Genomic DNA, 10,000 nt, shown 5'->3' with positions numbered 1-10,000 from the left:
GGTTAAATGGTTAGAGGGTTAAAGGGTTAAAGGGTTAAATGGTTAAATGGTTAGAGGGTTAGAGGGTTAAAGGGTTAGAGGGTTAAATGGTTAGAGGGTTAGAGGGTTAAAGGGTTAGAGGGTTAAAGGGTTAGAGGGTTAAATGGTTAGAGGGTTAGAGGGTTAAAGGGTTAAAGGGTTAGAGGGTTAAAGGGTTAAATGGTTAGAGGGTTAAAGGGTTAAAGGGTTAGAGGGTTAAAGGGTTAAATGGTTAGAGGGTTAAAGGGTTAGAGGGTTCCAGCACAGCTTCAGACACAGGTGCATATTTACAGTCTCTGACTCTGTGACAAAGTGGTGCAACCTGCTCAGAAGCACCTCCGAGTCTGTTCACGCACTGTGCACGAAGCATCTTGCACCAGAGGTTTTCCACTTGATGGCAGTCCAGAGGTTTTAAGGGGGTTTTACCGGTAAGTCAAAAGTAATTGTTGCTCTTCAGGTTCTCTGGATGCTTTTGCAGACTAAAAAACGTACAACTCTTAACGATGGCGAAAATGTCTCTGTATATTATGTATACATTATTATGTATTATTATATTATGTATTATATATTATGTCTTCTTTAAAGACTTTCTTTGGTGTATATTGCCAATTGGTGGAAACTGAAAGCACAAATCAAGATTTCTTTCGAACTCTATTTTGGTACTCTTATCGGTCCTTAAAAGATCATCAGGTTCAGTTTATTAGAACAGTAAGCTATGCACCAGTGGACGGGCCTTCACCATTGCTTTATAAGGCAGGGAAAGGCAGGTTTATGCTTCTGAGATAAACATTTCCATTCCAATTTCATCATTTGCTTTTAGTTTTACTATTGTGGTGTTTTGCTCTGACTCAAACTTCTGAACGTTAACGTCAAAACAACATAAGAAACACTTTGACTACTGATGGTAGTAGAAGATATGTTGTAATGTGTATGCCGTATGATTGCACACAATTTGTGTTTGTGCCTTAACAAACAAGTGTTAATCCTCCGTTTATGTCAGACCGATGAAGCCAGAACTTCAGATACTGCCTCGTGTCAACACTCAGGGTGAAGATTTCCTTGCAGCCATAAAGCTCGAGTGCAAAACAGTCGCGTCTGCTGGCGGGAAATTCCACCTGCTTGGAAGGTGATGGGTTTGTTTGAACTGTAAAGATTCCTACGATTGCTCCAGAACACATTAGGGCCTGTGGTTTATGTTTGTAACAGGTCCAACATGACGTTGCACCGACTTAAGAATTTCATTAAAAACACTTTTCACACGCATTGAGAAATTGTTCAGAAAGAAAAACGCACAAGAAGAAAAGCTGCACAACAGACCAACGAGCAGAAACCATGAGAAGACCTTCTCATGTTGCGTCCCATTCATGCTATGAAGCTAATTGAGAAGATAGCTTTCAGGCCTTCAAAGGGAAGATAATGTTCAAAAGAGACGTTTGCTATCAAAAACAAATAAAGGACATTATCATTATTTTTCCAATTAAACTGAAGTTTTTGTCACCTTGTGAAAGTCTAATCATTTGTGTGAGGTTCTTGGTTTTGTACCAGAAATAAAACGTTGATTCCACTGAGGGAAAAAGAGGATATTTAAATAATTTAATTAAATAATTAATTTAAATTTAAAGTAAATATGAGATGCCACAGAAATAAAATAAAAAAGCCACTTAATTGATTCAAAGATTTCAATATGACTGCAGGGGCTCTCCTCCTGGTGCAGGGGCAACTGCAGGGGCTCTCCTCCTGGTGTAGGGGCAACTGCAGGGGCTCTCCTCCTGGTGTAGGGGCAACTGCAGGGGCTCTCCTCCTGGTGTAGGGGCAACTGCAGGGGCTCTCCTCCTGGTGCAGGGGCAACTGCAGGGGCTCTCCTCCTGGTGTAGGGGCTCTCCTCCTGGTGCAGGGGCAACTGCAGGGGCTCTCCTCCTGGTGTAGGGGCAACTGCAGGGGCTCTCCTCCTGGTGTAGGGGCAACTGCAGGGGCTCTCCTCCTGGTGTAGGGGCAACTGCAGGGGCTCTCCTCCTGGTGCAGGGGCAACTGCAGGGGCTCTCCTCCTGGTGTAGGGGCTCTCCTCCTGGTGCAGGGGCAACTGCAGGGGCTCTCCTCCTGGTGCAGGGGCAACTGCAGGGGCTCTCCTCCTGGTGCAGGGGCAACTGCAGGGGCTCTCCTTCTGGTGTAGGGGCAACTGCAGGGGCTCTCCTCCTGGTGCAGGGGCAACTGCAGGGGCTCTCCTCCTGGTGCAGGGGCAACTGCAGGGGCTCTCCTCCTGGTGCAGGGGCAACTGCAGGGGCTCTCCTCCTGGTGCAGGGGCTCTCCTCCTGGTGTAGGGGCTCTCCTCCTGGTGCAGGGGCAACTGCAGGGGCTCTCCTCCTGGTGCAGGGGCAACTGCAGGGGCTCTCCTCCTGGTGTAGGGGCTCTCCTCCTGGTGTAGGGGCAACTGCAGGCGCTCTCCTCCTGGTGTAGGGGCAACTGCAGGGGCTCTCCTCCTGGTGCAGGGGCAACTGCAGGGGCTCTCCTCCTGGTGTAGGGGCTCTCCTCCTGGTGCAGGGGCAACTGCAGGGGCTCTCCTCCTGGTGCAGGGGCAACTGCAGGGGCTCTCCTCCTGGTGCAGGGGCAACTGCAGGGGCTCTCCTGCAGTTGCCCTTGCCCCTCTCGACCGTTGTTGTGTTTGGCTTCTCTGGTTTCGACGTGTAGAAGTACGCATAAAACACAAATGGAGTAATCAATTGAAACATGCACATCAAGTAAATTAAAATCAGTATAAAGGAGGCCCCACATTGACATTTACACAAAACCAACCAATGAAGTTGCATTGCAGCAACGTTGAGTCGGGGGTCAACTCCGCCCAACCATAGTCTTATGATATGGTTTGTGTGATTTAGGAATGAATACACACAAACGCTTGTGTACCATGAGCGCGTCCCATAACATTCTCCAGGGCGGGCCGGCTGCATGCTACACACACCGCTCCATAGATGAGGCCCCTCCTGGCGAGGATTTGACATATGAGTCGACCGCAAGCTCAACCCCAACCCACCTGACCGTCTGTCCAGCTTTACCTTTTCATTGAAACACGATGCTTGGGAGAGAGGCAGAGCGAGGGGACCGGGATCTGCCGATACCCATCTATTACAAACATTGTACTACCTGCCCACTGTCCCTCCTCATGCCCACCCCTCTCCTACCGCACCCACCTCACCCAGGGTGGGGGATTCGGTGTCTCCCTTTGAAATCTAAGATGGGATCAAACAGGACGCAGGCATTCATTAGGGCAGCCCCGCTGCCAAAGGACCCTTAATGGAGGTGTAGCATGACTGGGAGCTGGGCCAAGCGGTGTGTGTGAAGAGAAGAATGGGAGCGAGAGAAGGAAGGGAATTTACAACTGGGAGCTGTGCAGTGGGGCTGCTGGTGTGAGCTTTAAGTGTCAGGGCTATATTTAAGAGCTAATAGGCTGACGGGGAGGCTGCCGTCTTCTCTTTCGCTAATATTTCGTGGCGAAGCTCAACTTGCAGACACATCTGGAGCGTATTGGCTAATCGTGGATATCACAGTCGGGTCATTCTAGGAATGCAGTCAAGAGCAAAAAAAGGTATTATGCAACTTGGGAAAAGTTTTAAGTCTAAAAGGTTGAAGTTTGAGTTATTTTACACAGAAGAAATGATAATAAATCAATGTCTTTTGATCAAACCATCATAAACTCTTAAAGGCTTTCTTTAGTCAGCCTCGTAGCTCAAAGCCAATCAGTTGGGCTTTGATAGGAGTTACATAAATGCACGCCATCAGGGGAATATAGGTGGTATGGACGGAGGCCAAAAAGCTACGAACCCATACATTGAAATGTGTGTTTCTGTTCTCGTCCCTCTGCCGCCGCCACTAATTGTTTTCAGATTGGTGTTCTGGGACTTTTAAAATCTTTCTGCTAGTCTATGCTGTAATTTTCGCTATTGTTTTGTTTTCAATTACAGTGGCATGGTTCATTCCAGATTGTAGCTGCGGTGAGTGATGAGACACAGACGGATCATATTTTGTTTGTGTACATTGTTGTTCTACGCGTTAGGAGTTGTACGCTGTGGAAACATTTACGTGGACGTTGTTATGCAGACTACCACAGTCTTTATTGGGGATTACTTTACGCGCAGCAATGATTGATACAACCTTTGTTTTGTCCTCATAGGTTTTGTTTGTACTTCTATATTTGCGGGGACCCTTATGACACATGAATTCCCAATCAACCTACACCATCACAGCTGCATGCAGAACCCTAACCAAAGCTAATTCTAACTTGAATGTCGTCTTAACTTGCAAACAGTCCTTTGAAGGAGTGAAGGCTGGTAAGAATGTGCTCACTGTCCAACATGACAAAGTGTCTCCAGCCAAGCTAGCGGCTCTGCAAGGCTGACAACATGCTCACAAGGAGGATTTAAACCTGGTGATAGTTAGAAGATCATGTTCACCAGGCTTTGTTTGTGTGTTAGCATGCTAACATTTACTAGTCAGGACAAAACACAAAGTACAGGTGAGGCTGTATGATGTTATTAGTGGTGCATATATTTTGTCATGAACCAAATTATGAACACATTTCGATTTTGATACCATAAATCAAGTATTCATCCTTTGAAATGTCTGTATCAAATTGCATATCCAGCCAATAATTGTTGAGCCATTTCACACAAAACCACAAAGTGATTGAACCAAAGTCATTAAGATTCATCCTCTGGGGATCAATAATGCTGTGAAAAAAAATGGTGTAACCTTCCTTGTCATGATCGTTCTCTCCCAAAGTGGTGGAGCAACCAACATACATGACATACCACACAAAGATGAAGCGCACACACAAGCGGACGTAAAACCACTAAACTAATTAGTTACTGGACTGGATTTTTGCTCACATAAAGAAGACGAGTCTCCACATGTGATGACATGCACATATTTATTCCCCACGATGTAATGAATTGCCCACTCACAGTCTTCTTAGAAGTAGTGCAGTGGAAAATGACATGGCGAGATGCCAGATAACCCAAAGGTGTTACCTTTTTTATACCACTCTTTCTAACGCAGGCCACATTCTTCCAGTGTTTCCTCCTTTTTATCTTCAACATATGAATGCAGCCGTAGAGGGGTTCATGGTGAAATGAAAGACTAAAACTATCATGATTAGTTTTTTTACACTGCTGGCTTATGTCTTACCAAAATCTCTTTTAAAAAACCTATTCAGGTATACTTGAAGGTTTCTTCTCACACCTCACACACACAAGCAGAGACTGCACAGACTGCACACAGAGTGCAAGTCCCAGACAAGTTCTCACATTTCCCAAATGCTTACATTCCACTTGCTCGCTCTGCTCCAGTCTCGGTGTCAGTCTCCTGAGTTTACACAGTCAGACAACCAAGCCGGGGATGACAAGGTGACGTCCAAGGCTTTACAGCTCTGATGGATACACACCCAGAGATGAATCGGGTGGTATTTACGTCTCAGGACAAACGCTTGTAAAGCTGGATTTGTAGGGCTCTTTAAGACGTACACCTTCAGGGACCAGAGAGACTTAAAGGCAGAACGAGTCTCTGCAGAATTCACGCGGTTGAACAGATTTCACAAAAGGTCAGATTAACCTGTGTGTCTGTGTTCAGTGCTGCTGTTATGCTCCATCGTCTCCCAGCCAGCTGGACTGACTGGCTTGTTCCTAAAGAAGACAGCTGTGTATGGACAGTTCACTTATTACACTCTGAATCTATCCTCACCTATTTATTAACGTCTTTTTTCCCCCACTGTTGATTTCAGCTTGACAGATTAGGCAAAATATACAGTTTGTATTGTCGTGGTTGTTGAGTGGAAGAGGAAGTTCCAGCTCTGTGAAGGTAGAAATGCACACAATAAAGTGATGAAGTGTTTGCACATGCTTGTGTGCGTTGGTTCAATTCAACCCGTGGCACATTTGCATTCCTTGTGTCACTTCCTGGATGATGAGAATACATGGCTGGCTTCTATTAACATATCTTTATGAGGACGAATTTAAATATTACTATTAAGACATTTTGGAAAGTGAGAACAATTTGGCTGTTTTTTTTTTTGGTTAAAGTTTCACGCAGCGGTGGAAAATAAATACATTTACAACTTTATTTTGTGTACTTTCACCGATACTTTCATATTTCCATTCTTTGTAAGATGTACTCTTCACTCTCCTACATGTACAACATGATAGTTACTTTCAGGTGCAGTTTCCCTCTAAACATATAAGATGAGCTCATGTGTGGTTTCAGCACCCGACACTGTAAAAACTTCAGCTCAAGCGTCTGCAGCAGTGAGAGCCGCTCACACGTTGATGCTTCACTAAATCTGTTCTGCTCCATCAGAAGAACCTTTGATTCTTTTATTGCATTGTTGAGTGTAACGGTGTATAATAGTATTTCTATTTGACTTAAGTACAATATCTTAATACAGGAGGTCCTTACAAGTGTCAAAGTATTTCTGTGTCAGCACATGTATATGTAACTATAATGGAAAATAAATGAAGAGTCCATAATGTATTTGCAGAGCTTGGGAAGAAACATAGTGTCGTATGCTGCCCCCAGGTGGTTATTTATAATACTACAGTGAAGCAAACTATTAACTAATATGTCAATCAAACCCAAAGTAGCAACATTATTCGTGAGAAACATTTATTTTGAGAATTTACAGAAATTTGCAGTAAGTAATATTTAACATTTGCATGTTTGAGTTTTTCCTGCATTGTGCTGCGTATGTGTGGTGGTTTGAGACCGCTGGAGATGGAGCTCCCTTCATTGATACCCAGCAGCCTCCTCTGGAAACCCAAACCCTCATTACCTCGCTCATTACCCAGAATGCACAATGGGGACCTGTTTCTTGGCTTTCACCCGTTCCCCAGATAAAACACACTTGCACAGACACACACATACACTCCAATGCACCCCATGCCCTCGTCTCTCTCTCTCTCTGGTCCAAGGCCTTGGGGATCAGGTGTCCTGGGTCTTTGTCTGCTCTTTTGTACTCGAGTACAAAGGTGTGCTGTCTCCCGCTACATCTCTTTTCTTTCAGTTCTTTAAAAAAATGATATACTCCCATCACTTTACCTTTCCGCCCTCCTTTCAGTATGTCTTCATTTTGTTTTACCTTATTGCATCTTATTTTCTCTTGTGTTCTCATGAGGGATTCCCCACTGTCTCTACTGGTTCCCTGTTCCCAGTACAGACCACCATGGGGCAGCAGTGGTCGAAGTTAATTGTTGCCCAATATTCTTTCCCAGCCGCTATTTTCCACTGAGAGTCAGCCTTTGAGCTTCAGGAAGCCCGAGATCTTCTTCTTGGACCCCGAGGATTAATCTGAGTTGACTCGTCTGTCTTCATCTTCATCCTCCTGCTTCTGCGTAAACTTCTCATGATATGAATCATTTCTGTGGTGTTGATGTGCTGTAACTCTGTTGTTCATCTTGTACTCATCTGATCCTCCTCTGTTCTTCTCCTGAAGGTTTCTCCTCTTTTTTCCCTGTCAAAGTGGTTCTCTTCTGTTTTTCCTGGTCCCGCACAGGGATGCCGGATGTCTTCAGACTGAAAAGCCCTCAGAGGCAAATTTGTATTTGTAATTTTGAGCTGTACAAAACAAACTGAATTGAATGTTGAAATGATCGGTTTAGGAAGTGGCGTTTGTTAACTCCAGCACTCACAACAGATGCTGATCTCTCTGGAGTCTCTTCAGGATAATCTGTGAATAGTTTAGTGAGATAGTTACTGTCTCAGGCCCGCAGTAAATATACACACCCACGCCCCCCATTGTGTCTTCATTATGTGTGTTACCAACATCTGGCTTCCTGTAAATGTGCTCTCCATGTAACAGGAGTGCAGGTACTTAAGTGATGAGCAAGCGGTTGTGGCTTTACAGACTATTGCATCTAATTAAGGGTCTTTTATCCAAAACACTGGCTCCTTGGAGGGAAATGACTGAAGCTGCATTATCTGTAATGAGACGATGGAACGAGCTGCTTTCCAGAGCGACAAAGTGCATCTTCGTCACGAGCAAATATGCTGCAACTAAACCTTTGAGGAAGCCCAAACCCATCCGAGTAAGACCCTCTGCTAAAGATAAAATATTATAAAAACATGGGGTAGTTGTTGCACTGATTATATTGCTCTTTTTTTAAATTCATATTGCATTCACTTTATTGTCCTGCACAAAGTGAACAGGGTTTTATTTCATTTCAGTTCATGCAAGTTGATGTTTGCCTTTTGAAGGATTTAAAGGAGGACAAAGGGAAACAAATTCAGTTTGCATGTGTTTAGTGTAAATTTGTTATTGTTTTTTGTGTTTATTTTTATCTGGATTCAGGTTTCAAGTTTCTGTAAGTTGGACCTCCATCCATCCATTTTCTGCCGTTTATCCGGGATCGGGTCGCGGTGGCAGCACCCAGCAGACCGACCCAGGCTTCCCTCTCACCCGCAACATGTTCCAGCTCGTTCTGGGGGACCCGAGACGTTCCCAGGCCAGCCGGGAGATATAATCCCTCCAGCGTGTCCTGGGTCTTCCCCGGGGCCTCTTCCCAGTTGGACGTGCCTGGAAAACCTCTAATGGGAGGCGTCCAGGAGGCATCCGGATTAGATGCCCGAACCACCTCAGCTGACTCCTTTCGATACGAAGGAGCAGCGGCTCGACTCCAAGCTCCCCCCTGATGTCCGAGCTCCTTACCCTATCTCTAAGGCTGAGCCCGGCGACCCTACGGAGGAAGCTCATTTCGGCCGCTTGTATCCGCGACCTCGTTCTTTCGGTCACAACCCTGAGTTCGTGACCATAGGTGAGGTTTGGAACATAGACCGAGCAGTAAATGGAGAGCTTCGCCTTCCGACTCAGCTCCCTCTTCACCAAGACGGACCGGTACAGCGCCTGTTTTACTGCTGCAGCCGCACCGATCCGCCTGTCGATCTCTCGCTCCACCTTACCCTCACTCGTGAACAAGACCCCGAGGTACTTGAACTCCTTCGCTTGGGGCAGGCATGTTGTCCCCACCTGAAGGGAGCAATCCACCGGTTTCCGGCAGAGAACCATGGCCTCAGATTTGGAGGCGCTAACTCTCATCCCTGCCGCTTCACACTCGGCTGCAAAACGCCCCAGCGAATGCTGGAGGTCACGGTCCATAGAGGCAAACAGGACCACATCATCTGCAAACAGCAGAGGGGCGATCCCGAGGCCCCCGAACCGGATTTCCTCCGCCCCCCGACTGCGCCTAGAAATCCTGTCCATGAAGGTCACAAACAGGACCGGTGATAAAGGGCAGCCCTGGCGGAGGCCAACACCCACCGGGAACATGTCTGACTTAATACTAAGGATACGGACACAACTCCTACTGCAGGCGTATAGAGACCGAATAGCTCGTGCCAACGGATCCGGCACCCCGTACTCCTGCAGCCCCCCCCACAGAATCCCCCGAGGGACTCGGTCGAAAGCCTTCTCCAAGTCCAGAAAGCACATGTAGACTGGTTGGGCAAACTCCCAAGACCCCTCCAGTAGTCCTTCAAGGGTAAAGAGCTGGTCCACTGGTCCACGACCGGGACAGAATCCGCACTGCTCCTCTTGAATCCGAGGTTCGACAAGCGGTCGGAGTCTCCTTTCCAGCACCCTGGAGTCTCCTTTCCAGCACCCTGGAGTCTCCTTTCCAGCACCCTGGAGTCTCCTTTCCAGCACCCTGGAGTCTCCTTTCCAGCACCCTGGAGTCTCCTTTCCAGCACCCTGGAGTCTCCTTTCCAACACCCTGGAGTCTCCTTTCCAGCACCCTGGAGTCTCCTTTCCAGCACCCTGGAGTCTCCTTTCCAACACCCTGGAGTCTCCTTTCCAGCACCCTGGAGTCTCCTTTCCAACACCCTGGAGTCTCCTTTCCAGCACCCTGGAGTCTCCTTTCCAGCACCCTGGAGTCTCCTTTCCAGCACCCTGGAGTCTCCTTTCCAACACCCTGGAGTCTCCTTTCCAGCACCCTGGAGTCTCCTTTTC

At 46.7% G+C, this 10,000-nt stretch overlaps 1 protein-coding gene across 1 annotated transcript in view; it reads right to left on the bottom strand.

Moving 5' to 3' along the window:
- LOC137799819 (proteoglycan 4-like) overlaps nt 1-10,000 on the bottom strand; it is a 25,663-nt gene that overhangs the window by 4,170 nt on the left and 11,493 nt on the right. The window contains exons 2-3 of the mRNA XM_068596654.1: nt 2,364-2,686; nt 2,100-2,275 (exon numbers count right to left, since the gene is read on the bottom strand). Of these exons, the coding sequence (XP_068452755.1) occupies nt 2,100-2,275; nt 2,364-2,686 (499 nt within the window). The remainder of the gene's footprint in view (nt 1-2,099; nt 2,276-2,363; nt 2,687-10,000) is intronic.

This window comes from Clinocottus analis, unplaced genomic scaffold, assembly GCF_023055335.1.
Source record: "Clinocottus analis isolate CAN_PGR_092001 unplaced genomic scaffold, fCliAna1.0.p SCAF_39, whole genome shotgun sequence".
Taxonomy (NCBI): Eukaryota; Metazoa; Chordata; class Actinopteri; order Perciformes; family Cottidae; genus Clinocottus; species Clinocottus analis.
Note: the sequence above shows the minus strand (reverse complement) of the source record. Positions and strands in the feature narration are given on the sequence as shown.